This window comes from Rhinolophus hipposideros (genome assembly GCF_964194185.1).
Source record: "Rhinolophus hipposideros genome assembly, chromosome: 23".
NCBI classification, from domain to species: domain Eukaryota; kingdom Metazoa; phylum Chordata; class Mammalia; order Chiroptera; family Rhinolophidae; genus Rhinolophus; species Rhinolophus hipposideros.
Window position 1 is genome coordinate 15,973,422 of NC_138069.1, and position 27,749 is coordinate 16,001,170.

Sequence of the window (27,749 nt, forward strand, 5' to 3'; positions counted from 1 at the left end):
ATGAAATAGTGGCTGTTCGGCGCTTAGCAGGGACTGGCACAATGAGACCTGGTTAATGACGGTATTCATTATCCGTAATGAACATTAGCTCGATTATTGCATCCCAATTTGCTTCCTCTCCTTTCTAAGATCCTTAAGAATGAGGAGAAAGGAAACTGCCCCTGAAGGATTCCTGATCACCAGATTTCTCCCCAGGGCAGCGATCCAGCATAACTGCCCCCGGCCTAGTCTGTGCCTGCTGAAGCTGTTGGTTCTGGGCTTGGAGCTCCTGGTTCTGTGCTGCCAGGTTCATGCTGTCTCGTAGGACGCCAGCCAGCAGGCTGCGGTGGTGCTGCTCTGTGGTCATGGTTTGTTCTTCCCACAGCCGCCGCCAGGCTCGGAATACCTGTGCCGAGATTCAGAGGTGCCTGTCAGCCAGCCAGCCTTGTAACCAGCTCAAGGCCTGCCTTCTGTCCCCACTGACCTGTAGCACATGGCATGTCCGAGCTCGTGTGGCCTGCACATGCAGGTCATAGAGGGCTAGCAGGTCCTGCTCTGCAGTGTCCCGCTCTGCCTGAAGAGCTTCCAGCTGGAGTCTCAGCACTGTCTGCTCCCGGTGCCATCTCTGTCTCTCCTTGGTGGCCTTAGGTGATAACACAGTCAGCCCTTCGTATCCATGGGTTCCTCATTTGTAGAGTCAACCAACCAGGAATTGAAAATACTTTTTTTCAAATGTTATGTTGTGCTGACGTGTACTATGTAGTTTGGCCAGTGGGTGTCTGAACTGAACATGTACAAATTTTTTTTCTTATTCCCTAAACAATACAGTATAACAACTATATACATAGCATTTACATTGTGTTAGGTATTAGAGAGATGATTTAAAATATATAAAGGATGTGCGTAGGTTATATACAAATACTACACCATGTTATATAAGGGACTTGAGCATCTGTGGATTTTGGTACCGCAGCCGGCCTAGAACCAATCCCCCACGGATACTGAGCAAGAGACACACTCAGTACCACCTATGTGCCCACTGTCCTACATACTTCATGCGTATGATCTCATTTTATCCAGTGATAACCCTATGGCTTAAGTTGCCACTTTACAGATTTGGAAACTGAATCAGAGAAGTGGCTTAACATGCCCGAATTCACGTGGCTAGTGAGGGACCAAACTAAGACAACATGCTTCTCCACAGTTCACCGCCATCCTCTTTGTAGAGTCCAAATCCAGAGTCACAGTACACACATCTCCTCAGCCTTGCCTCTGACCGTGCACCTGCCAGGCTCCAGCCAAATGGACAGGTTGCAATACCCAGAATCCATTTTGCCATTGCTTCTCTGGACTTTTGCTCAGACACTATTGTCTTCTCTCAGAGTGTGTTTCTCCACCCCACGCACCCCCAAAATCCATGTACATAGTTTTGTTTCTTAACTTGTTCAAACAAGTTCTAGTTACTGAGTGCCTCCCTGTGATGAGCACAAACTGCCTGTGGGGGGGCTCAGTCTACCGAACCCTTTGGGCTGATTTGTTTGTCCTTTAAGTCTCAGTTTGGATGCCATCTTCTCTGGGGTGAGGTACACGGCTTTGTTCCCACAAGCCCCTCTCTCCCCCCATCACAGCACGTAACACAGAATTGCTTCATCTACCCCCCACAAAGCTATGAGGACCAGGAAAGAGGGTGTGACCCCATCTGTTGTGATTAACACTGGGTCCCCACCCCCAGCACAGTGCCTGGCCCAGTAAGGAGCTGGCCCCTACACGACCCTCCTTACCTCTTCTCCAGCCACCAGGCTTTTGACCTGGTCACCTGCTGCCTCCTCCTCCTCCTGTTCCAAATGCTTCAGTTCCTCTTGGATCCAGATTTGCTGCTGTTCTCGCAGCCTCTGCCTTCGGGCCTGGGCCAGGAAGAACTGCAGGGCCACATCTGGCGCCTGCTGGGCCTGGGTGACATCAGTCTAGCTCCAGCCAGAAGCCCATGTGTGCACACGGCATGGGGACACAGGGCCCAACATTTCCAACAATCCCATTACCAGGGCTGTTCCCCGAACTACATCCAGGACCTAACTGGCCTGGAAGAGCCTGTAGTCTAGACAGTGACTCAGAGGCCATGGGGAGAGAGGATACATGTTGGCTCTGCCAATAGACGCCATTGAGGCCCTACGGATCACGTACTCCTAATCCAACCCAGTAGGAAAACAATCCTTTCCCATGCCCCTCCCTTAGGGATCCAATAGCCCTTCAGGTCCCTTATTTGTCAGAAGCTCCATGTTTCTCCCTGATGTTGGGGCAGGGTAAGCTGGAGATATACTAACTGAGTTATGCAACTCTACAACTCTTTACCCCACCCCCCCAACAGCTTCCAGTTGTTCTGGGTTACATAAGGGTACCTGTTCCTCAGAGTCCCTGAGAGAATGCTTTTGGGGTCCAGGTCCTAAAGATGTTGTTCTTCCTGCCACTGAAAGAAAATGCAATTAAACACATCAAAGGTGGAGAAGACCTCCAGCTCCACCCCCAAACCCCAGACCCACCTTGGGGCTCCCCTTGGAGACCTGGACTGTGGCTTGCCGCTGAATTTGTCACCTGCTGAGAAGATAATGAGAAGTGAGAATTCCACACCCTTCCAGCACAGCATGGGTTAAGCTCAGGGCTTTGAAATCAGACAGATCAGGGTCCCACCCCCTCCTTTTCTTAGCTCTATGACCTCAGCTAGTCTTTTGGGTCTCCACTTCCTCATCCATAAAAGAGCTGACAAAAGTTGTAGAGAGTGTGGAATGGGATCAGGCACTGCTCAATAAATGGGAGCTTACATGCCAAATTCCCAATGCCCAGGACTGTAAAAACAAGTTGTAAATCATGATGAAAGGGGAAGAACCAAAAACTGGATGGGGTAGCGGTCCAGCCACCCTGTGGCAAATCATGGAAGATAGCGCCCCCTTTTGCACAAGAGTGGCCATGCATCTTAAGGGGATGAAAGCATCACGTTCTGTCTAAGGACTTTGGCATTTGCACCTTTAATGCCTTTGATTATCCCAGCGACCCTGGGATACTCACTCCCCTTCTCTGAGCCTTCAGTGTGCTCACCTGAAAAGTGGGAGCAATGTTGTCCTCCTTGCTTAAAATACTTCTGTGGCTCTGCTTGACTTTCAAACATCTCAATAGATTTACAAAGCCCTATATGACCTGGCCCCTACTTCCCTCTCCAGTCATTCTCTCCTGACTCTTCCTCAAACTCTACAACAAATTGAGCTGCTTGCGGTCCTGCAAAGAGACTTGCTTGTTATTTTCTCTGCCTGGAATGTTCTTCACTCATTGCTGGCCATCTCCTCCAAGAATCAACTTCCTCCCTGAAGTTTCACTTCCTTCCCTCTCTTGCCAAGACTAACTTAGATGCCCCATAGAACCCTGTATTGACAAACCTTTCAGAGCACTAGTACGATGTTGTAATTGTTTCTCTCCAGCAGATTGTAAACTCTTTGAGGACAGGGCTTTCTAGGGCCTACATGGCACTGTGCCCGGCACATAGTCAGTGGTCAATAAATGTTCGGGAAAACAATAAATTAAGGAGTGAGGAAGGGACCCCTCATAGTGCTCTGTAAAGACGAAAGGAAGGCAGACGTCAGTGGGGCTCCCAAGAGGTTGGATGAGAAGACATACCTGTGGTTCTAGGAGCCCCACAGCCTCAGCTTTGACCTCTTTGAGCATCCAGCTTCCTAGGCGCTGGCTCCAGGCTTTTACCACCTATGGAGAGGGGGTTGAAAGTGGGTTTCAGCTCCTGCTGGCCCAGGCACCTCCAGACCTCACTTTGCTCACCTGCAGCTCCCGCAGTGCCCTGCCCAGCTGATTGAGCCTGCCTTCCGACAGGGTGTCCCCCAGGAGGCCTAAACGCAGGCTCTTCAGGCCAGCCCTGCGGGCTCGGGCCTCTTTTGCTACATCCCACAGGGTGGGCCTGACCTGTTTCACCTGCATCCTCCTTCTCGCGGCCCCCAGGAGAGCAGCCTGGAGCAAGCTCAGGGAGCTGCCTAGTAAAAGAAGACTGAGTGAATGACTCCTTCCCGTGGACGCCAAAGCATACTGCCTATAATACTTTTTATTAGCGCTATTCGTAAAAACAGCTAACACCTACCAGACTTCTACATGTGCTTGCCGCCACTACGCTAAGGCTTTTCATGGATTGCCTCTTTTTATCCACACAACACTCCAATGAGTCAATAACTTTAACATTTTTATCCTGCCCCCCCACCACCACACCACCACCACACACATTTTCCAGATGAGGCAATTGAAGCTCAGAGAGGTCAAGTAACTTTCTGGTGAGTGGCAAAGCTGAAGCTCAAGCCTGGGTCTGTCTGGCACTAAAGTCTGTGCTCTTAATCATGATACCAACCTGAACGACCTATAAACATATGTCTGTCCCTCCCTGCTTTATCCTTGAGAATGTGAATTGCCTCAACTTATCTTCCATGTCGCACACGTCTGGTACAGGAGGTCTGGGAATATGTTGGCCAAGTGAATGTATGTTTGTTGATTTTGGAGCCGGTCAGAGGTCCAGAGTTGTTTTTTAACTTTTTTATGATGGAAATTTTCAATCATATGCAAAGCATAGGAAATCCATCTACTTATAGCCCAGCTTCAACATTTATCAACTCGTGGCCATTCTTGTTTGATCTATACCCTTCACTTGACCTCCCCCAAAATTACTGACATCATACCACTTTACAAAGGACTGATTTTTAATATTGTGTGAATATAGACAAGTACCTTTCCGTCGCTGATTTTCCCTTTCCTCATCTGTAAATTACATCTGCCTCATGGGGTTGTGGTACGAATCAAAGGTATTAGTCAGTGTAAAAATGCTTGGTAAACTGTTGAAGGCCTCTGAAGGGTGAGGGGGTTACTCCAGACCTCTGCAGGCTAGCCACGCTGGGACCTGGCTGACTCCTTGCCTTCCCACATGGTCAGGCTCTCTCTGGACTGGGGTTGGGGCTTTGGCTGGTTGGGTGAGAGGGTGGGGCAGGCCTAAGGTCGGATCCCAGAGCTTCCCAAAGAACCCCACACCCTCCGCAGGCCACCTTGAGATCCCAGGCGAAGAAGAAGACCACTGTAGTTGTTGCCTTCCAGGAGCCATGAGACAATCCAGGGTAGCGAGCCCTCCACCTCCTCACCAGCAACCTTACCGGCCAATACCTGCAGCAGGGGGCAGTCTCTGGCAGAGGGAGGGAGGAAGAAAGATGTCCATTGATGGGTGGAGAAAGAAACTGGCCTGATGGAAAGGATGACCATTTCCCGTAACTTTCCTACATCACCAGACAGATGTGTAACCTTGTGTACATCTTTATTTTATTATTTTTTAAATTACAAATAAAAAATATCAATTGTCTATCTGACTATGGACTTTTATCCAGAATATATAAAGAGCTCTTACACATCAACAAGAAAAAGACAACCCAATTTAAAAATAACAAAGCAAGGCGACATCAACAAAAATAGCAGAATAGGGAACTGTGGGGGTCTGTCCTCCCCAGAAACATTGGACAAAAATGACCAGAATCGACTGTATTAGAACTCTGGGAGATAGTCAAAGGTTTATGGCAACCAAGTGAATGCTTAACCAGGAGAAAGGCACTTTCTTAAATATGGTAAGAAAGCTTTGTGATGTTTTAACTTGCCCGAGCTCCAACCTCCCCCAGCCCACAGAGGTGCTGGGGAGGAGGTTGGGGCTCAGGTATGTTAAAACATTTTGGGGGGATTGGGGTGGAGGTGGTACCTGGTTCTGTAGGAAACAGAGCAGAACTTTGTTCCCAAGGAATTGTGTTTATCTGTTGTGAGTGGTTGGGATTTCCCCCAGAGGACCAGCAAAAGGGTCTTCCCTTTGTTTTACTTATCTTGGAACTCTTTCAGGGCAGAGCAGCTATACTAGAGGACATAAAACATTGAAAACATTGTTTTCAAAACATAACCCCACCAAAACATTGAAAGATGAAAGAACAAGCAAAAATAACATTTGGGTCAAATAATCAATACATGGAAAGATTCCAAGGAAAAGTTGAGGAGTGAGATTTAGGAGGAATAAGGACTTTAAAAAGTTCCCACATGTACTGGGAAACCTAGAAAGCCGTGCACATGCCCAGGGTAGGGTGCACACTCAGAAAAGACCTGAGGAGACCATAAGCTTTCACCTCCGGCTAATTTTTAGGCTCAGCAAAAGCACATTGTGGGGCTAAGGCAGAGCTATAGTGGCCTGATTAAGCATAAAAGGAGTGACCCAGCACAGAGCCAATTTGTAGAAACCGGGGGAATTTTTTTTTTTCTTTCTCCTCCTTCCTACCTTCCTCTCCCTCTTCGTCCTTCTTCCTTTTTCTGTCTCTCTTCTTTTCTTTCTTCCTTTTTTTTTTTTAAATTTAAGTGTTTTTGGTCCCAAGAGTTTAAGGAATTCTATGTCAGGTCACTGGCTAAGTAACCACTGAGATAATAGAATGGAGACTGCAGTGACCACAAAAAATAAAACCTTTGCAAAAATTGTTTGAAAAAGTCACTAAGGAAATAGATGGCTCCGGCCCACAACAAGCAACAATGCAAACCCTGGCAAGGAGGGAGAATCTTGTTTTCCGAGTCACCACATCACCATATCCAAAATGTCTGAACACTAAGGAAAAGTTTGGAGACTTAAGAGAACAACACAATAAAGAATACAGTGTTAACAAAAAACACTCAAATTGGCCAGTGTCCCACAACATCAACAACAACAAAGTATGAGGTGTGTAAATTAACAAGAATGTATGGCTTCCTCACAGAAAAAAAAAATGAAATTCATAGAAACTTCATTTTTCTATTAAAGACATTTTTCAATGTCTGTCCCTAAGGAAGCACAGACATTGGATTCACTAGACAAAGTCTGTAATTCAACCATCTTAAATATGTTCATGAAACTCAAGGAAATCAAGAAAATGATGTCTCGATGCATAGAAAATATCAATAGAAGGATAGAAATTATGAAAAGGAACCAAGTAGGAAAGTACAACAACTGAACATTTAAATCCACTAGAGGGCAGATTTGAGCAGGCACAAGAAAGAATCTCAAGAAACTTGAAGACAGGTCAAATAAAATTAATTATCCGGTCTGAGGAACAGAAAAAAAAAGAATGAAGGAAAAGGAGCCTAAGAGACCTGTGGGATGCCACCACGTGTACAAACATAAGCACAATGTGAGGAGAAACGAGAGAAAAGGGGGCAGAAAATATTTGAAGAAATAATGCTCAAAAATATCCCAAATTTTATGAAAGACATGAATCTATGCATCCAAGAAGCTTAAAAATTTCCAAGATAGATAAACTCCAAGAGAGCCACACCAAGACACTTTATAATCAAACTGTCAAAGGTCAAAGTCAGAGAGAATCTTGAAAACAGCAAGAGAGAAGCAACTTGTTATGTGCAAGGATCCTCAATAAGATTCAAAACAAATTTCTCGTGAATAACTATGAGGGTCCGAAGGCAGTGAGATGACGTATTTCAAGTGCTGAAAGAAAAAAATCTGTCAACGAAGAATTCTCTCTCTATCTGGCAAAACTATCCCTCAAAAATGTAGGAGATATTAAGATTTTCCGAAATAAGCAAAAAACGAGGGAGTTCACTGCTAGTTGACCTGCCTTACAAGAATTGCTAAAGAGAGTCCCTCAGTCTGTCCGAGGTGAGGAGAGGAGGAGACCCTAATGCTGCCCTGGGGCTCCACATCGGTGTTTCAGTCACCCTACCCCACCCCACCCCACCCCACCCTGCCTCCAAAGCAGTTAGAAGTCTCTGTCAGACTTACAGGGCTCCCGGGAGCTGCAGGATCCGCAAGGCCCCTAGCCACATGCTCTGGGTCCCAGCCCCCTCAGAAGGATGTGGCCCTGGGCGGCACATGGTGACAGTAAGCAGAGAGCAGGCCCTGTGGAGGAGAAGGTAGCATCAGGCCAAAAGCCTATGGGGTAAGAGGGTGACGGGCGCCCTCTTGTCCTCACCTGCTTTCCACCCCTGTGGCCTGCAAGTACAGCTCTGAGGCAGCTTTTGAGTCGGACACCTCTACTTCGCTGGCATCTTCCACCACTCTGGAAGAAGGGGAGACTGAGCTCAGCTCCTAGGCACCAGAGTTCTGTCAGCCCCCAAGAACCTCTGCCTGGGGAGCCCAGGGGGGTCCCGAGAGCCTGTAAGAATCATCCCCAAGGCTCCAAGATCAGTATATCCCCTAAAAGCCTCTCATCTTCATGATCTTCGTTTGTTTGTTTGTTTTTTAACAGGACTTTTATTGGGGAACAGTGTGTGCTTCCAGGACTTTTTTCCAAGTCAAGTTGTTATCCTTTCGATCTTAGTTGTGGAGGGTGCCGGTCAGAGTCAAGTTGTCCTTTCAGTCTTAGTTGTGGAGGGCGCAGCTCAGCTCCAGGTCCAGTTGCCGTTTTCTAGTTGCAGGGGTCGCAGCCCACCATCCCTTGCGGGAGTCGAACCAGCAACCTTGTGGTTGAGAGTATGTGCTCCAACCAACTGAGCCATGCAGGAGGCAGCTCAGCTCAAGGTGCCGTGATCAATCTTAGTTGCAGGGAGCCGAGCCCACCATCCCTTGCAGGACTCGAGGAATTGAACTGGCAACCTTGTGGGTGAGAGCCCACTGGTCCATGTGGGAATCGAACCGGCAGCCTTCGGAGTTAGGAGCATGGAGCTGCAGCTGCCTGAGCCACTGGGCCGGCCTCATGATTTTAGTTTTTGTGCTGTCATCTGCTCAGTGAAGGAAACAGCATAGTTGGAATAGCTCCCATTTTACAGATGGACAAACTGAAATTCTGCTCGGTGAGATGCTCAGATCACCCAGGATGATAACGACTGAGCTGAAGAGGTATAGGTGGATGGGTGAGAGGAGTGACAGGGATGAGGACATGGAATGAAGGGAAGAGCGTGAGACGGAGTCCTGGGAGCACACCCAGGCCCTGTAAGCATAACCCCAAACTCAGAGCTTCCCATCCCTGAGGTGGCTGGCAGTCGGGAGAAACCTCCAAGGGCCTGGTTTGGGGGTATCAGCCCTGCCTTAAGACAAGCATCCTTGGACCCCGTTGGACCCCAGACACTCACAAGCCCAGAGGGGCCACATCTAGCACCGACAGGTTCTTTGCCCCTGGAGAGAGCAGGTCCCGAGTCTGCCCGCTGGGGCTGAGCTAGGATCAAACAAGCACAGCGCCTGTTACAAACAGAGCCTTTCCCCAGCTCACATGATCCTCCCACTGGAGTCTGTAGGCCAAGCAAGGCACCAGAATGCAGCCATTTCAGGCAAGAAAACGTAGACCCCAGAGAGGCAAGCCCACATTGGTGAGCAGCAGAGTGGAGCGAGACCCAAGTGTTTTGGCTGCCAACAAGCCTCAGACTCTGCAGCATCACCACGGACTTGGCTCTAGGTCTCCCCTCCCCACACGTCTCACCTGCACCAGGCTAAGAGTACTAAGCACAGGATCAGAGCCCCCGAGGGACAGAGTTTCCTCAAACAGCATCTGCAGCAGCTAAAGTGGAAAAAGGGGTTCAGTGGGGATTGAGAAATCAATTGAGAAAGGAACGTCCTTCAACATTTCCTGAGATGAAGTCTGTGCTGCATCCTGTGCTTGGTGTGGGGAAATGGTGTCCAGGACAGAAATGGGCCCAGCCCTCTTGGTTCACAGCAAGCTGGACAAGTGAGCAGACATTTTCAGTGGGACCTGCTTTGTGCTAGGGCAGGGGCCCATGGCAAGGTTCTGAGGCAGCTCCTTTGACTCGGGGGCATTTTTTATAAAGTCCAAAAAACAAAACTTTCCAGTTTACTTGATCATTATTAGTATTACAAAGAACTGTGAAAATTAGACCTCCCTGGACATTTGATCTTTGGACATCACCACTCCCAGCCTCCCACCTTCCCTGACCTGTCGATCGCTGTATAAATTGACCCCGGCCAAACATCTTGCATAGACCACGGGCACTATATGGGACCAATGGAGGGGCACCTAGTCCAGCTACAGTAGGGAGAGGTAGGTTCTCGTAGGTCCCCTGGAGGAGGCAACACCTGAGCCTCATGACATCCATACCACATGGCTCCTCTGGGACTCACCTGAGGCACAAGCCGGGGTGCCTCTGTTTCCCGACCCCGAAGCAGCAGGCCCACACTGTACCCTCGGCCCACAGAGCCTAGTTGGGACTGGACTCGTGCTAGCAGCTCCTGCTCTGCCTCCTGCAGGGAGATGCAGACACAGCCCCCTGTCTGAGGTGCCCTGACCCAGCCTGGCCTGAGCGAAGGGCTGGGGAAGCACTCAGCATCCAGGCTCCAGGGGACTGAGGGCTCCCATCCTCCTCCCATCGCCCTATCAGACCCCCCTACCTGAGCAGCTTCAGAATGCAGAACTCTGTCAAAGGTGACACATTGTTCCTGTGGGCAGGGCTGGGGTTAGTGGTGTCACTCCCATCTTCCCCTGCCCCACCCACACCTCATCCCATCTCCACCTGTGTGTCCAGAGTCCCCAGCTGAAGCAGGCGGATGCTGTTGGGCCCCTTCAGAAGGAATGTGGGGTGACAGGTCTCCTCAGGGCCTGAGACAGGTGGGCTTCATGTCAACTCTCATGAGGGAAACAGAGCTCCCAGGACTCCCGAGTCCTGCCCTCAACCTTTGTCTCAGTTTCCTAACCTAAGATGGCCTAGCCCTCTCCCTCTCCCAAGAGGCTCTCCAAGGCTGCACTACCTCTGAGAATGAATGTGTGCAGCTTCTTACCTGATCCTGTCGCCCGTTCTACTTCCACCACCACGGTCAGCATGGCCTGTGGGTTGTCACTGAGGGCCAAAGGGGCTGACCTGCCCTGGCCTAAACCAGCCGCTGCGCTCACTGCCTCTCTACCTTCCATGGCTTCCATGCCTCTCAGATTCCCCTCAATAATTCATTTCCCTGATCTGAGGATCTCTGGGTGGGGCCTCTAAATAATAACTTGTCGAAGGAGTCGGCAGTCCCCTCTTTTCTAAGTCAGTCAGAACACTGCAGGGGATTCTTCTTTTTTTCCTCTTATGAAAAATGTTCAATGTGTCTGTGTAGACAATAATAGAATGAACCTCCAAGCCTCCTGCTTCAGCAATTATCCACGTAGGACCAGTCTGTTCCCCCTCTCCACTCCCAATGGATTCTTTTGAAGCAAATCCCAGATATTTCATCCTGGTTGGTCAGCTATGGATTATTATTTCATCCATAGCTATTTTGGTATGCATTTATAAAAGATAATCACCCCTTTAAAAAATAATAGCTTTATTGAGATATAATTCCTATACCGTACATACCAATGATTTTTAGTATGTTTGCAGATCATATAGCTGGCATTAGTTAGCATCTCTAATTCTTTTATCTCATATGTCAGTAATGATCCACTGTGATATATATATGTATATATATGTATATATATATATATGATGGTTGCAAACAATGATGAAGATACCACCCCTTAAGTCTGCTTGTTTGTCGCCTCTGAATTAGGAGACATGGCTGCTGTTACCTAGTGTTCAATCCTTGCTCCATCATAGTGGAGATAGTATGGCCCTGGGCAAGTTACTTAACCTTCTATTTGTTTGTTTCCACGTCTGTAAAATGGAAATGATAGTGATGATAATGGTATCTTTTTTATAAGATTGATGTAAAGTGTTTCTCAAAGTGTGTTCCTTGGGCCAGTAGCATCAAGCATCTCCTGGAAACTGGAATGAGAAGCAAATACTCAGGCTTCCCCCCACACCTACTGAATCAGAAATTCTGGTGTCTGTGTTTTAGAAGACTTCCAGGTGATGCTGATGGGGCCAAGATATTAAGAACCACTGTTGATGAAATTAAGTGAATTTATGATAAGCATTAGAATGGGTCCTGACATACAGTAAGCAGCGCGAGTATTAAAGAACATTTTTTTAATTGGGAAATATTGGGGAACAGTGTGTTTTTCCAGGACCCATCAAGTCCATATCAAGTCGTTGTTTTCAGTGTAGTTGTGGGGGGTGCAGCTCAGCTCCAAGTCAAGTCATTGTTTTCAATCTGGTTGTGGAGGGCGCAGCTCACGGGTCCATGTGGGAATCGAACTGGCAACCTTAGTGTTATGAGCACTACGCTCTAACCACGGAGCCAACCAGTCACCTCTAATGAACATTTTTAAATGAGTCAATAAGATATTGCCAAGCTATTGAAAGTTTAATTTAGGCAAAAAGAAGCATGTTCATACTGTTCCTCTAACAAATAAATCCTGCTTAATTCCTGCTTAAAGGCATTAACATGGACTGCCAAAACCCTCACGATCTGGTCCCTGCCTTCCTTTCTGCTATTTATATTCTCCCTGAACACCGTGTGTTCAACTTTCCCAGTCCTCAATAGGGAAATTGCCTTCTCACACCTCCAAGATTTGGTCCATTCTGTTCCCTCTGCATGGAAACATCAATCACCCCTTTCTTTAAAGACCCCCCTTTGTCTCACATTCTATACTTTCAGTATCTTGAATTCCTATTCATCCTTTGAAGCCCCAGTTCCAGTGTCACCTCCTCTGTGATGACCCTATACCTGTGCAGTCAGAGCCAGGCATTCACTAGGACTCCAGTCCTCTCTACACATCCCACTTACAGTACATATCATCACAGTCTGTCACTATTTACAGTTTCATTCCCCCTCTCTGAATATTTTTTTTTAATTGAGATGAAATTCACAGTACATACCATTAACCATTTTAAAGTGTGTAGTTCGGTGGGATTTAGTGTATTCACAATGTTGTACAATCATCACTTCTTTTTAGCTTCAAAACTGTTTCATTACCCTCCCCAAATGCGCCACACCCATTAAGGAATCACTTCCCATTCCCCTGACTCTCTCTTACCCAGGTAATCAGCTTTCTGTCTCTATGGATTTCCCTATTCTGGATTTATTATATGACAGAAATTGTACAATATGTGATTTTCAGCATCTAGCTTCTTTCACTTAGCATTAGTTTCCGAGATTCATCCAAGTTGTGGCATGAATCAATACATGCCCCTTTTTGGCTGAATAATATTCCATTATTCCATTCCATAAATACCAATATTCCATGTGGTATTTATGTACCACAATTTATTTATTCCTTGTCTACATCTGGATATCCAGGTGTCCCAGTGCCATTTGTTCAAAAGATCAGTCTTCCCATGTTGAATGTTCTTGGCCTCCTTGTCAAAATCAGCAGTTTATAGAAACACGGGTTTATTCTGGACTTCGTTTCTCTTCCACTGCTCTCTGTTTGTTCCTATGCCAGCACAACACTTTGTTGGCTACTGTTGCCTCAGTAAGTTTTGAAATCAGGAAGTGTGAGTATTCCGACTTTCTTGTTCTTCTTTTATAAAATTGTTTTGTCTATTCAGCATCTGTTGAAATCCACATGAACTTTAGAATCATCTTGTCAATTTATACAAAAAGTCAGCTTAGATTCTTATAAAAATTTCGTTGAATCTGTAGATCAGTTGAGGAGAATTGACATCTTAACAATATTAAGATCTATGAACAGGGAATGTTATTCCATTTATATACTTAGATCTTCTTTAATTTGTTTCAACAATATTTTGTAGCTTTAAAGTGTAAGTTTGCACTTCCCTTGTATTTTTTTTAAAAGATTTTATTGGGGAAGGGGAACAGGGCTTTATTGGGGAACAGTGTGTACTTCCAGGACTTTTTCCAAGTCAAGTTGTTGTCCTTTCAATCTTAGTTGTTGAGGGTGCCGTTCAGCTTCAAGTTGTCCTTTTAGTCTTAGTTGTGGAGGGCGCAGCTCAGCTCCAGGTCCAGTTGCCGTTGTTAGTTGCAGGGGGCACAGCCCACCATCCCTTGGGGGAGTCGAACCGGCAACCTTTTGGTTGAGACCCACTGGCCCATGTGGGAATCGAACCAGCAGCCTTTGGCATTAGGAGCACAGAGCTCCAACCGCCTGAGCCACTGGGCAGGCCCTTCCCTTGTATTTATTCCTCAGTATTTTATTCTTTTTGATACTACTAAGTGGAATTGTTTTCTTTAATTTCATTTTTAGGATGTTCATTGCAAATGTATACATATAAACCAACTTTGCATTCCTGAGATAAATCCCACTTGGTCATGGTGTATAATTCTTCTTATATACACTACGGGATCAATTTCTAATATTTTGTTGAGTGTTCCTACATCCATTTCATAAAAGATATTGGGCTGTAATTTTCTTTTCTTGTGATGTCTTTGTTAAGCACTCTTGCTGAAACATCACCACAACATCATACCTATCAGACACGATACCATACTAAAACAGAAAACTAGGAAATTTGTTAAATCCTCAAATATCCAAGTCATTGTTCAAATTACTTCCACTGCAGGTAATTCTAAGTGGCTCATAAAGAGCCTCCCACGATCTGGAGAATGAGGGGGCTCTGAACATTAGAAGAAGTGGTGATGGAGGGTGATTGTGTTGGAGAAAAGAAGACTCCATGGGAGAGAACACAAATTCTTGACTCAGAGTATAAGGATTTTGGAGGAAAATGACTGATGTCTGTTTGGTTCCAGAGACAGAATAGGAACAAAAGAGGAAGCTGTAGGGAACCGATTTGGGCTCAAAAAAGGAAGCCCTGTGACTCCTACCCTGGTAATATAAATTTGTCATACCACAACGGATATCTGACCTTATTGTACGTGGACGTGGATCCCTTATATCTTAGTCCATTTCCAATTCCTTGACTTCCTTCTTTCCTTGTTTAGGGCTCATTTTTCAGCCCTGCCTTTATTAATACAACTTGTTCCATCCTTGAGCCTCACTTGGGCTGCCCTGTGCACCCACCCCCAATATTGAATGAATGAATCCTGCTCCTAGGGTGATGTGCACTATCGGGTCAAAAAATACTGCATGCCTGGTTAGCTCAGTTGGTTAGAGCATGGTGTTAATAACACTAAGGTTACGGGCTCCATCCCCACAGGGGCCACTGTGAGCTGCGCTCTCCTCAAAAAAAGAAAAAACTACTGCATGCCTTGCAACTAGAACCGTGACACATACATTGCGGTCTCCAACCTCAGTTAGGCAAATCTTTTTATTTCACCTTAGTGACGTAAATCAGTGCTTTCCCACTTACCTCATGGCAGCAATGAAGCCCTCAGCCCACTCCTCTCATTCATTCAATTATTTAGTAAAAATTTGTGGAGCGCCTGCCATGTACCAAGCACTGTTTTAGGGACTGGAGATTCAGAATTGAACAAGATTAACACAATTGTTGCTCTCATGGAGCTTTCAACACAGTGCTAAACAGACTAAAGCAGATGTAAATAAAGATTGTTTCCAATTGATATCTATGTGAAGAAAATAATACAGGATGTTGTAATCAGAATGATGAGGCAAGAGGGGCTCCTTCAGATTAGATGACATTTGAGTTGAATCTTGAACAATAAGAAGGTGAGTTCCACATGAAGATCTGTATTTAGAGCTTCAATTTCATAGAAGTTCCACAGACTCCTGCTACAAGTACTCACCAACATCTTTGCCCAGATATCCGCCCTTCTAGCCTGCATTATAAATTGATTGTTTCTATGCTTGCACTAAGGCCAGCCCCTCCACTGGTGAGTTAGGTATCGGTCCACTTTACCTCCTCAAGAACAGTACTCTACACAGTTCCCTTCTTTATCCTGAATCATGAAGTTTTCCTTCTCTACTGGATTATTCCCATTTGAGCATAACCATGCTATTTTTTTTCATTTTAAATCCAATGAACATGACATTATACTCAATAGTGACAGACTGAAAACTTTCCCTCCAAGATCAGAGAAAAGAGATGGCTCCTAAGCTTAGTAAGAGCAAGAGCTAAAGCCTTTACTATGCTTCATATTTAACAGCCCTTCTCAAACTCTCTGTGGCATGGGATCATGTTTGTTTTTTAGAGTTCCTGTTCTCACGCAACAGCCTAGCCAACTGTCTCCTCGTGCCTTTCCTTAAGGAAAGAAGAGTCTGTGAGACTGTGCCTTCTTGGGACCTTGCTTCATCTTTATGCTTATGCTTTATGTCTCTCTGTTTGGCCCCCAAAAGATGATTTGTCAGCCAAGGACGGGTAAGATTTCTCATGGGAGAGACAATCTAAGACAGGCGGAACCATGTGGGGACCCCCATGAGCTACCATGAAAAATATGGAAAGGGGCATTGTCTCTTTCCCCTGTTCAAAGCGAGCCACTGCTGACACTGGCTTTCCCTCTCACCTGATTGTGAGAGAAGTCAGGAGAGCGATAACATCAGCTCTCCCTGTTTAGCTCAACAATAAGGTTTCAACACGAGAAACTTGTCCCCAGGAGGGTGCTTACCTTGATTAAGTCATCACGGAACTTTCTGCTTCGGCTGTTTGCAGGCAAGGGTGATTGGTTTACATCATTTGTCTTGTATGGTGTATGAGACTCACAGACCGTGGAGAAAACAATGTTACTTCCTTGTATGATCAATAAAAGCCACCGAACGGCCCAATTCGGGGTTCCAGTCCTTCAAAGACTGTGAGACCCTTGGCCCTCTGTGATTTAACTGCATTAAGTCTCTGTTTCTTTCTTTCTTATACTTAACCTAACGCCGCCCCTTCTCGTTCCCTCACTGCCCGTGTTGCGCTGGGCGCGACAAGTTCCAATCCATTGCAGATGACATTTTTGTAAAATACAATAGAAATGTTGCTACAATGTGGAATTTTATAAAGTTTTAAAATACTTATTCTTGACTTTTGTACTTATCTCCTCATTGTGCAGTAATAAACACTTTGTAGGCTTGCCCTTGCTTTGGACCATATTTTGAGTAGTATTGTTTCACAAGGCTCTGCAGGATCTGGCCCTGCCACTCTCTAATCTTAGATCTTACTGTTCCCCTCTCCACCTCCGTCAGCCACACTGCCTTCCTTATCATTTCCTTTAACATCCCAAAGACCTCAGGATCTTGGTACTTGCCCTTGTCTCTGCTTGAAATGCTATCCCCCAGATATCCCCAAGCTCTTGTTCCCGAATCACTCGGGCATCTGTTTAAAACTCCCCCATCAGAGAGGTCTTCCCTAACGATCCTATATAACATATCAATCTTCAACACTCTGTCTCCTTTCTTTTTTTTTTTTTTTTTAAGATTTTATTGGGGAAGGGGAGCAGGACTTTATTGGGGAACAGTGTGTACTTCCGGACCTTTTTTCCGATTCAAGTTGTTGTCCTTTCAATCTTAGTTGTGGAGGGCGCAGCTCAGCTCCAGGTCCAGTTGCCATTGCTAGTTGCAGGGGGCACAACCCACCATCCCTTCTGGGAGTTAAACCGGCAACCTTGTGGTTGAGAACCCACTGGCCCATGTGGGAATCGAACTGGTAGCCTTCGGAGTTAGGAGCATGGAGCTCTAACCGTCTGAGCCACCAGGCCGGCCCCTCTGTCTCCTTTCTCTTCACAGTCTATTACATGTTTCTTGTCTTCCCTTCACCCCACCAACAAACTAGAATCTGCACTCCATACAAACAAGATCTTCTGTTTTATTCCTGCTATGGTCACTGGGTTTAACATAGTGCCTGACACATAATAGGCATTTGAATCAATGAATGTCTCAGGCTTACATCACGGTGATCTCCGGCCCCATCTAATTAATCAGTTATAATTCACAGATCTGGCCATATATTTTCAGCTTTCTGAGCCTTTTAACATGCTGCCCGTTTTTGCTTGGGATGTCCTTCCTGAGGAAGTGATGTTCACCTCTCAAGACCCAGATTGAATGTCTGCTCTTCTGTACCACCTTCCAGAGGAACACCCTTCCCTCGTCGAGTTGATCCCTCCTACTCATTGAATCACAACTATATCTCTTTTTTTTTAATTGGGGAATATTGGGGAACAGTGTATTTTTCCAGGACACATCAGCTCCAAGTCAAGTTGTTGTCCTTCAATCTCGTTGTGGAGGGTGCAGAGCTCAGCTCTAAGTCCAGTTGCCATTTTCATTCTAGTTGTGGGGATGGGGGTGGTGGATGGTAGGGGTGGCGGTGGGGTGCAGCCCACCATCCCATGCGGGAATTGAACCAGTAATCTTGTTGTAAAGCTCGCGCTCTAACCAACTGAGCCATTTCGGCCACCCAAATCACAACTATCTTTTATGTTTATGTCTCCCTTACTGGATTGAGAATTCCATGAGGGCATGGATGTTTTTTTATTTATCTTTGTACACCAGGCTCCTAGCACAGGGCCTGAGGTAGAGCAGGAGCTCTGTATCTGTCTGGTGAAAAGTATTCAGAACTATTCAAATGTAAGAAGCTGCTTAAAGTGGTTAATTCTCTGATGTCCCCATAGGCTGAAGTTTCCTTTAGGGTACGCCAGTGAGTTTTCCTGACTGGGGTTGGCAGTTTATTTAGCTGTCCCCATGATTCTTGAGTCTGTGGTCTGGTGACCTATGTTAGTTTGCATTCTCCATTTCTATCTGTGTGGTTCTGGACAGGACCACAGAGAGGTACTGTCCAGAAGGAGGCAGGCTGGAGGGCTGTGCTTACATGCCCCCTCCCATTCCTCTCTCCCAGGTCCCCTGTGAGACAGGTGTCTAGCTCTCTGATGGGTGTGGCTGCCTCTTGGATGTAATGAAGAAGGGACTCTTAGAAGGAACAACACCTGTTGGCTGATGTTCTGGGTCTCTGAGTTAATGTGAATCAGAGGGCATATCCTATTAATTGCCCTGTGATGGGTCTGAGAAGCTGTGAAGGTCTAAGATGTTATCCTATTTGCAAATCAAAGAGCCAGCCTGAACAGTTATACATATACTACCATAATCACAAGATCTCTGGTTCAGAGACAGACTGTTCATTGACAGCATCTTGTATCATTTCCCCATGCCCAAATTTCCCACCAGATGACACAGTGAAGGCCAATGTGTGCAGAGGGGCTTTACACAACAGGAAATGAATCCTGCAATTATGAAATTCAGAGTTTACGTAAGACAAGTGACAATCTCCTCTCTGGAGGTTGGGGGAGAGAAAGAGAGAGTGAGAGAGTGAATAAGCAAATGGCTCTGGATTTTATCACATTTGAAATGGACCAGCAGGTTTGTGGCAAGTGCACTGGAGGAAACATTCTGTATCTACCTGTGGTAAATGGTGAATGGTAAATTCAAACCTTTTCACACAGGTACCAGTAATCTGCTCAGAAAGCCCTGATTGCATAGAAACCCTTTGTTTCTCCCACACAGCCCTAGATAGGGAACGTTTCCCTGCTCCTTCTGAAGTTCTTTACCTAGGCAGGTATGGTTTCTGAGGAGTTGGGATGAAGAAAGTTTAAGTATAATGATTCCCCATCCAGCACTGTGCCCAGCACATAGCAGACACCCAGTAAACATGACATAGAGACCATCTTTAAGATTTTAATGGGGATGGGGCAGAAGGTTGGTTGTTTGAGACGTCCTGATGAGGCTCCCCCCGGAGCAAGGGCCATCTGAGCCAGTTCATTCTTCTCTCCTGAGCCTTAGACGAAGGCCCCGGCCCCTTGAAGCACCGCCAGAGTTCCTGACATCCCCACGGCCAGGGTCGAACGCGCACAGGCTGGGACCACACCGGAGTCATTCGGGGTGGGGGCTCCAGGATCCAGAAAGGGATTCCCGTCCAGTGTCAGGCTACTCACCTTGGGCAGCTCGTCTGGCCGCGGTGCCCTGTTCAGCCTGTTGCAGCTGAGGTCAAGCACAGTGAGACTGGCCGGCAGTCCTTTAGGCACTTTCTCCAGGCCAGCGAACGACAGGTTGAGAGAGCTCAGTGCGCTGGGCCAGACGCACCCGGGAGGGCCCGGCGCAGTGGCGCGCAGCGAGTTGTGGCTGAGGTCTAGGTGCTGGGGTTGCACATCTGCCGCCGCCAGCGCCACGCACACGCCGTGGGGCGTCTCTATCCCCGCGTTGCGTAGCGCCAGCTCCTGGAGGGCGGGGAACTTGTGCGGACAGAGAGCTGCAGTCAGTCCGCGCTCGCCGAGTCCGGGATTGTCCGACAGGTCTAAGGTGGTGAGCGCCGGGAAGGCGCGGAGCTCTGCGCAGGGAAAGGCGAGCGAGTGTGCTTGCGCAATGCTCAGTACTTTGAGGCCTGGCTGGAGCCACGGCTGCAGTTCGGCAAGCCAGGCGTTCCCTGTTGCCCACGACAAGTTACGGAGACTGAGGGTGGCAAGCGCAGGGCCAGAGGTTTCCAGAGGCGGCGGCGGCGTGGTGCCAGTTACTACCAAGTCCTCCAGCGTCAGTTCCTTGAGGCGGGAGTACCCGAGCCCACGCAGGACGGCGAACAGAAGCTGAGCAGGAACCTGTGCATCTCCCACCGTGAGCCGCCGCAAGCGCAGAGCCCTGATCGTGTTAGCGTATTGCTTCAGGTCTGCGTCGGTGATCTTTACAAACTGTTTCAGGCTGTGGCCGCCGCCACGAAACTCCACCTCCACAGCACTCATACACTGGAAGGCGCTGGACCAGTCGGGCTGTGGATCCGTGAAGTTGCAGACGCAGCGGAAATCGTCCTCGTCCAACTCGCAGGGCTCTGGTGTGTCCGCAGAGACGTGCAGCAGTGGCGGCAGCAGCAGCAGCAGCAGGCAGGGCGCGCGCACCTGGGAAGAGAGCGAAGGTCAGGGCGGCCCCAGCCGGTCCCTGCGGTTCCCCGAGTAGCCCCGTTTCGGCCCCAAGACCGTACACTCACCATGGTTGATAGGTGGGTCCTCAGAGCCTTGGCGTCCCCTGGCCGGATCTGGGAAGGGCTTCGGCTTCGCTGGCTTCTTTGCTCTATACCGCGGCACTCCTGGGCTTCTAGGCTCCACACACCCCTTGCCAGTCTCTGAGAGTTTATATAACCCTGGAATGTCTCTCTATTTCCTCCTCTGTGAACCCTGGTCACTCCCCACCAAGCTTTCACCCAACCACTCCATCCACTCCCTTCTGGGAAATTTTGCAATGAAGGATGTTGCTGGGAGGAGGGGTGTAACAGGAAGCATCCTGCAGGACCTTGAATGTGCCCTGTGCCAGGCAGTGTCCTGATGACTTAGGCGCCCCGTTGGGTTTGGAGAAAGAAAGACTGCCAGTGCCTCCTGCCAGGACTCTCACCTCCCTGCCTATGTCCCAGTGACTCAACCTGTGGAGTTTCCTTGATGTTTCCCTATTCTTGGTGGTTACTATTAACCTCCCGCCACCCAAGTCCAATCCCTTAAATATCCTCAGATATTTAACTGGATATTTGGTGAAATAGATTGCAAACAAACTTCATCTATTGACTCCCAGGGCTGGAATTAATATTTTTTAAATTTTTTTATTGGGGAATATCGGAGAACAGAGTTTCTCCAGGGCCCATCAGCTCCAAGTCATTGTCCTTCAGTCTAGTTGTGGAGGGCGCAGCTCACTGGCCCATGTAGGAATCCAACCGGTAACCCTGCTGTTCAGAGCTCCCACTCTAACCAACTAAGCCATCCAGCCGCCCCTGGAATTAATTTTAACAGAAGGAAGTTGGTTTGAAAAACAACTCCCCTTCTCTTCCTCCTCTTCGCCTTCTCTCTCCTCCTCCTCCTTTTTTTTTTTCTGACTTGTTCTTTGTTTAACTTTATTGATTAAGAAAATAGTAAAATAATAGCTTTTGTAAGTAAAGGTGTTTAACAGAAACATGTTGGCCAAGTCACTTACTCTCTTACAGTTTTCTTTTCTCCATCCTGAAACTGAAAAACTAGATATTTCTAACGCAATTTTCCCTCTTGCACTGTTCTCCCCTACCTCTCATTCAACACAATTTGTGTGTCCTAGGAAGGAAGGGCTGCACCTATGTTGAATGAGGATTAATTAGTAACTTAATTATTTTAACAAGAAAAAAAAGCAAGTGTCCCAGAGGGTGGGGTAGGGTTTATGCTTTGACAAGAGAACAATTCTGAGATATTCTAAATAAAATTACAGCAACCGGAGAGTGAGAGAAAGAGACAGGAATAGTTAACCAGCTGATAGCTGTGGGCCAACTAACAAAGACTGCTCACATTCCTGAACGTATGCTGGAGCTTTGAATCAACCTCCAAGGGTCTACTAGACAACCACTAGAACACTGCATCCTACATGAACACTCAGGACTGTTGTCTGTAACCAATCAAAAGTAGTAAATACATCTTCCTTATAGACTGTGCACCTATCAGAACTGCCTCCACTTCACCTTTTCCCACCCCTTTATCTGTAACCAATGTAAATTCTTTGAAACAATTTATACCTTTCTTCTCCAAACATAATGAATAAAAGAGCCTATCAACGCCAGGCTGGTGGACATGTTGCCTTCTCCACCTCGCCATGCCGCTGGTGATTTAGACTGCATGCTGTAGGACCAGTCCTTGACCTAGTCCTTTTCTGGCTAGCATATGGCTCAATAAACCCTTTCTTTCAGAAAAGCTTTCAGCTATGGACATTTTTTTGTTAACACTTTTACAATGGCCCTCACAGGTCTGCACCTCTGGATTTTTGGGGAAAGAGCTACATGAAAAACATTTGAATTCTCACTTCCCCTATTTCCAAGAAGTAGCTTCACATCTGTCCCCAATCCAAACAAGAAGGCCTCATGAGATCACATTTCCCCCTGTGTGTCCTGTTTGACATGCCCTGATACCCTGAGCCATGCTTCAAGGCCAGGCCAGGTCACTGGGACATCTCTGAGGTCCAAGATATGGTCCAAGATAGCTCAGTGTTAAGTACAGTGACCCTGCAGTCATACAGCTAGGCAGGGAATCCTAGGTCTACCGCTGAGGTTGCCAGATTAGGCAAGTGTCTGGACCTCAGATTTCTGAGCGTCTGCTTTTAAAATGGACATAATAATAGTACCTTATCTATGAGTAAAGTCTTTGGCACAGAGCGACATCTATTGACAGCAGCCCTGACTGTTATCTTCTTTGTCAGAGCCTCTGCGTTCAGAAGACTCAGGCTACTGAAGCCAGGCTCCTCAGCAGATCCCATCACCTTGGTGGAGGCATTCTGGATGAGGAATCCAAGATAACAAGGGCAGGAAGTGTCTGTAAAGATTCTTACTCACACCTTAATTAACTCACACCTTAATTCAAGAATATCTATCATTTGTCTACCAAGACAAATATCTATCTTTGTCTACTAAGGGCTGGTGCAAAGCTCTGGGATGCCTACATGACCATCACTCAGTCCCTCAAGTACTACAGTAGGTGGGGAGGTGAAAATGGACCCAGAACTACTGTTCATAGTGAAGAGGACTCTTACAGAGGAGAAACCAAGGACTCATGGTAGCTCTGGAGACATCAACAGCTAGCCCTGTAGTAGAGTGGACATGGGGCTGTTTCTTATAAGGTTAACAGTGTTGCCAGGCAGCTAAGTGTAAAAAGGCAGTTTGGGCAGCCATAACTGTCTCTGGGTAGAACATAGCATTTGCCTAGCGACTTGTCTTACCTTCCCCACCAGGAGAAAGATGTGTGTATAGAAGTCAGCCTGTCCATGAGGAAAGGCACAAGACTCAGGCCCTATCCCCAGCCAGAGCATGGTACACAGCAGGTACTCAATAAATGGCTGTCCAAGGCCTGGATGGATGCTGGGCCTAGAGAGAAGATGTGGAGGAGAGGATAATGACCAACAGCTATTAAGTAGATGTTTTATGGAAGAGATTGAAGACTTTATTGACTTCAAGAAGTAGAATTAAATTCAGGGAAAGAAGTTGGTTTGAAAAACAATGCCCTTTCCTGGATTTTTTCTTATTTGTGCATTTGCTTAAGTAATAGCTTTCTGAAAATTAGAGGCCTCCAAATGACACCTCTTAAATTCTACCAGGACTCTACTTTCTTAGAGTTGTGATGGGGGGTTGGGAAGACATCACATCAATGACATTATAACTTAATAAAAGCTGCGAAAAGGGTTGTGAAGAAGTATATGGTGCTATTCACTCTCGTAACAGGGGCAACTGGCTCAGTAATTCTGAGTAGGGACACTGGAGTTGAGATCTGGAGGATGGTGTTAATGAAGGGGAGGGTGCTGGTTGGGGTAGAGAGTAGGGGGTACAGAGACAAGGCTCTAGGCAGAGGAATAGTAGCCTGTGCAAAAGCAGGGAGGAGGAAAAGAGCAGGTCTTATTTAGGAAACAAAGAGAAGACCCAGAAAAGATGGATAAGGTGTGGAGCCCTTCCAGCTGAAACTGGAGACATGTGCAGGGATTAGACCATGTAAGGCTTAAGTTGGCCATAGGTCGGATTTTGAGGGTAAGAACACGTTTTTTAACTCACCAATGTTTCCATAGTATCTAGTAGATAGGTTAGTGGCGCTCAAAATTTGGTAAAAGAATTACTTTATCCTAAAAATAATGTGACTCACTTTTATGTAGAAGAGTGAAATAATCATATTTGTCTCATTCTCCTCACCTGTAAAATGGGGGTAATTGTTATGGCGAACATTTAATACGGCAACACTTGGCCAGCATTTAGCCAGCGCTCATCAGTGGGAGTCCAGTTATTGGTGAAATGGCATTTTGTATCTTCCTAGAGCTTGGGGTAGTTTTGAATGTTTCTCTAGCGTGTGTTAGGAGTGGGGAGGTTGTGTTTGCTGAGCGGTTGGTGACGCTACTGGCTCTCCGCCCGGGTCCCAACCCACCTCTGGCCTTCGCCCCTTCCTTCTCCACTCTCCCCTTTTCCCTCCACTCGTTGGGTCCAACCCACTCTCCCTCCGCCCCGCCCTCCGCCCCGCCCCGCCCTCCGCCCCGCCCCGCCCTCCGCCCCGCCCCCCGCCCCCCGCCCCAGCCCCGGGCCGCGCCCCCTCGCCCCGCCCCGCCTTCACTTCATGCGGAGCCCCGCCTGCTTGCTCCTCCCCTTCTGACCTGCGCTGCGGCTGCGCGACCCGCGCCATGTTCTAGGCCGGGGGTTTCTATTCCCAGCCTTCCGCTCTTTGCGAATTTCCTCCAGCTTCACCATGTGGAGTCAACGGCACGGCCGTGTGAGGCCAGTGGGCTGCGGGGTGGAAGAGCTAAGGCGCCGCCGGCGGGAGCGGGAGGCAGGTGCGGGCGGACGAGGGAACACGGGAGGATGGGGGTTTGGCGCTGGGAGATAGGATGAGGAGGGTGGGAGACGGGGTTCTGGGTCCTGGGTGCCCCTTCCACCTCAGCCGGCTCCTTTATCCCCAGCACTGCGGAAGGCGCGGAGGGAGCAGCAGCTTGTTAGCAAGAGGTTACTGAGAGACGACGCCCCAGAGGAAGCCGACGGGGGATGTGTGGCCCCGATCCTCGGGGAAACCGAGGTAAGGGGGCAGGGTGCGTGGTGAAGTCTACACCAGCTGGAGCCACATTCCTTCCTCGTGTACTCGAGATCCGCCTGCAAACCTGAACGCGGTCCCTGCAGAAATCTACCTACCCAGTGGGCCAAGACAGAAACTGGGGTATCACCCTCCACAACTCCGACCCTCATTTCTACACCAATACTTTATCGAGCCCTAGCCGATTTTTACTTCTGGAGTCTTTACGTGCCTTGTCTTCGCAGCACCCACCACCCTCCTCTGGATACTTACAGCAGCCTCCTAACCGGTCATCTGCTTTTTTGCTTGCCACCCTCAGGTTCATTCTCCGTACATCAATCAGATGAGTCTTTTAAAGACACAGAGACCAAAATCCTTCCTGTGACCTATAAAGTCTAGCATGGTCTAACCTCTCCCTATCTCCAAACTTATCAGCTTACTCATCTCAGCCAAACTGGCCTCTTTTCAGTTCTTGGAACAATATACCAGGCTCTTTCCTGTCTCAAGGCCTTCCATTTGCTGCATCTCAAGTGGGTCCCTTTTGGTATTCTGTCCTGACAGCCTGTTTATAGAATATTAATCCTACTGTCTAATTGTTCATTTGCTTGTTAATCATTTCTCCAACTAGACTTTAAAACCATGGAAACCTAGACCCTATCTTTGTCATCACTGAAAACTCAGATGCCTGGACAGTATCTGCCATGTGGTAGATACTCAGTACTTATTGAATAAGTGAATGGAAGAATGGTTTTAGCTTGTTTATTCATTCAGCAAGCATTGGACATCCCTGCATTTGAATCGTCTAGGTTTACGTATATAGTTTACAAAGGACTCACAGGTGCCCAAGTTATACCATATATTTAGTGTGTGCTTTATGCTAAGACACTGCAGGGTACTGAAGTACACAAAGATGAAAAGTTCCTTTCTTTGAAGTGTTCACAGCCCAGTGAAGGAGACAGATGTGCTCCCACCTGTCGTGAAGGCAACATGAGGCACAATAGAAACCCCTAAGTCTGCCAAAGGAAGCCAGAAAGAGCTAATTTCCCAGAGGCAGTGACAGGAACAGAAATCTGAAGGGAATGGAGGATCTGGGGAGGGTATGCCAGGCAGAAGAAATAGATTGGTCAAAATCTTGGCAGCATTAAGAAGTCATGTTATGCTAGGTGTTGTTGCATAGGGAGAATGACTGGAGGGGTAGGTTATGCCAGGCTGAGAGGTTAAAATGTTATCCTTTAAATAACCCTGTAAGAAGATGGGGATAGATGTTATTCCCACATTCCAGGTGAGAAAAAGGTTTATGTCTCTTGTAGAGGAAGTCGCAGGGCCGGTACTAAACCCAGTCCTGATTCCCTCTTCTGTCCACTCTCTTTCTGTCCACTTACTAGCCATATTAATGTGAATGACAAGTTCTAGGGATAGTGCAATATTGGAGGGCTCACAGATGAAGTGAGCAGAGCAGGACTCATGACTCGCTTTTTGGCAACTGTGCCATCTCTCCTCTCCCTGCCATGGGCTCTAGATCCAGCAGTTCCTGCGGTTATCCCAGCGGGGGACAGAGGAAAAGGAGAGAGAGAGGGCTCTGGTCACCCTTCGTCGAGGCCTGCAGCACCCAGAGACGCAGCAGACCTTCATCGGGTCAGTGTGGGTGGTGAGAGTGAGTGGCTGGGGCTTTGAGGGATGGATAGGAGTGTGGACGGGATGGGCCACAGGCTGAGCAGGGCTCTGGTGCTCACTCATGTAGGCTGGAGGGCAGCATGCGGACCCTGGTCGGGCTTCTGACCAGCAACCAGGCCCTGCTGCAGCTTGAGGCGGCTCGGTGCCTTCATGAGCTCTCTCATTCTGAGCAGTCTGTGGTGGCTGAGGCCTGCCTGCCAGCCACTTCCTACCTTCTCACCTACGTCTCCGGTCACAGCTCAGACTTGATAGTAAGCCCTGTCTCTTCCTACTTTGTTCTTGGCTTGAGTTTAAAAAGTGTGCTTTTAGGTCAAGTTTGAGCTGGCAGGTAGAGATAAGAAACCCTGTTTCCCCTGATGCCCACAGCCATACACATACCTGTCATCCCCCACTTCTTTGTGCCCAGAGCCTTAAGGACAGAGCTACTCCATCCTTCCCACCCCCGCCCCCATTTTGGCCTGAACTGAGCCAAGTCCAGTGCTGTTGTTGTCCTGCTCTCAGGAGCTCTGTCTTTATACACTGGGGAACCTGATCGTGGAGAGTGAAGCTGTGAGAAGGCAGCTCCTGCCACAGGGCATTGTTCCAGCCTTGGCTGCCTGCATCCAGGTGAGTGTCCACCTTCTTTCTTCCTCCCTGGGCACCCCTCCCTTCACTTCTTTCTACATGCCCCAGCTGCTGTGGTTAGGCATCTCCAGCCTCAGAGGTTGAGTCTCAGGAAATCGGACCTTCCAGAGTCTGATCCCTACCGTGTCTCCTTCTAGTCCCCCCATCTGACTGTGCTGGAAGCCCTTGGATATGCCTTGTCCCAGCTCCTGCAGGCTAAGGAAGCTCCAGAGAAGATCATCCCGTAAGCAAAATTGTATCTCCAGATGTGCAGGCAGGGTTGACCCAC

At 47.7% G+C, this 27,749-nt stretch overlaps 3 protein-coding genes across 11 annotated transcripts in view; 1 reads left to right on the forward strand and 2 right to left on the reverse strand.

The window, feature by feature from the left end:
* LOC308491577 (uncharacterized protein) lies at nucleotides 1-17,582 on the reverse strand (the record flags this gene model as incomplete). Its single annotated transcript, XM_081035413.1, has 14 exons — nucleotides 1-385; nucleotides 464-645; nucleotides 1,635-1,645; nucleotides 1,747-1,943; nucleotides 3,643-3,726; nucleotides 3,769-4,107; nucleotides 5,008-5,191; nucleotides 7,986-8,072; nucleotides 9,085-9,167; nucleotides 9,429-9,506; nucleotides 10,085-10,204; nucleotides 10,352-10,399; nucleotides 16,301-16,334; nucleotides 17,560-17,582. 14 exons carry the CDS (start codon nucleotides 17,580-17,582, stop codon nucleotides 134-136), a joined length of 1,722 nt encoding a protein of 573 aa, XP_080891539.1. The 3' UTR covers nucleotides 1-133.
* On the reverse strand, nucleotides 17,463-24,830 carry CD14 (CD14 molecule). The gene is made up of 3 exons (XM_081035656.1): nucleotides 24,774-24,830; nucleotides 20,635-20,769; nucleotides 17,463-20,545 (listed from the first exon to the last, which is right to left on the reverse strand). Exons 2-3 carry the CDS (start codon nucleotides 20,635-20,637, stop codon nucleotides 19,439-19,441), a joined length of 1,110 nt encoding a protein of 369 aa, XP_080891782.1. The 5' UTR covers nucleotides 20,638-20,769; nucleotides 24,774-24,830; the 3' UTR covers nucleotides 17,463-19,438.
* The window catches only part of TMCO6 (transmembrane and coiled-coil domains 6), a 10,294-nt gene continuing 2,377 nt past the window's right edge, over nucleotides 19,833-27,749 (forward strand). For 5 of the 9 annotated variants that reach the window (XM_081035646.1, XM_081035647.1, XM_081035648.1 and 2 more), the window contains exons 1-6: nucleotides 24,762-24,950; nucleotides 25,077-25,189; nucleotides 26,703-26,818; nucleotides 26,925-27,108; nucleotides 27,359-27,463; nucleotides 27,619-27,704. In XM_081035646.1, coding sequence (XP_080891772.1) covers nucleotides 24,866-24,950; nucleotides 25,077-25,189; nucleotides 26,703-26,818; nucleotides 26,925-27,108; nucleotides 27,359-27,463; nucleotides 27,619-27,704 — 689 coding nt within the window. In that variant the 5' untranslated portion in view covers nucleotides 24,762-24,865. Of the gene's footprint in view, nucleotides 20,647-24,761; nucleotides 24,951-25,076; nucleotides 25,190-26,702; nucleotides 26,819-26,924; nucleotides 27,109-27,358; nucleotides 27,464-27,618; nucleotides 27,705-27,749 lie in introns of those variants that run through there. The other 4 variants (XM_081035650.1, XM_081035653.1, XM_081035652.1 and 1 more) reach the window with 3 other exon arrangements.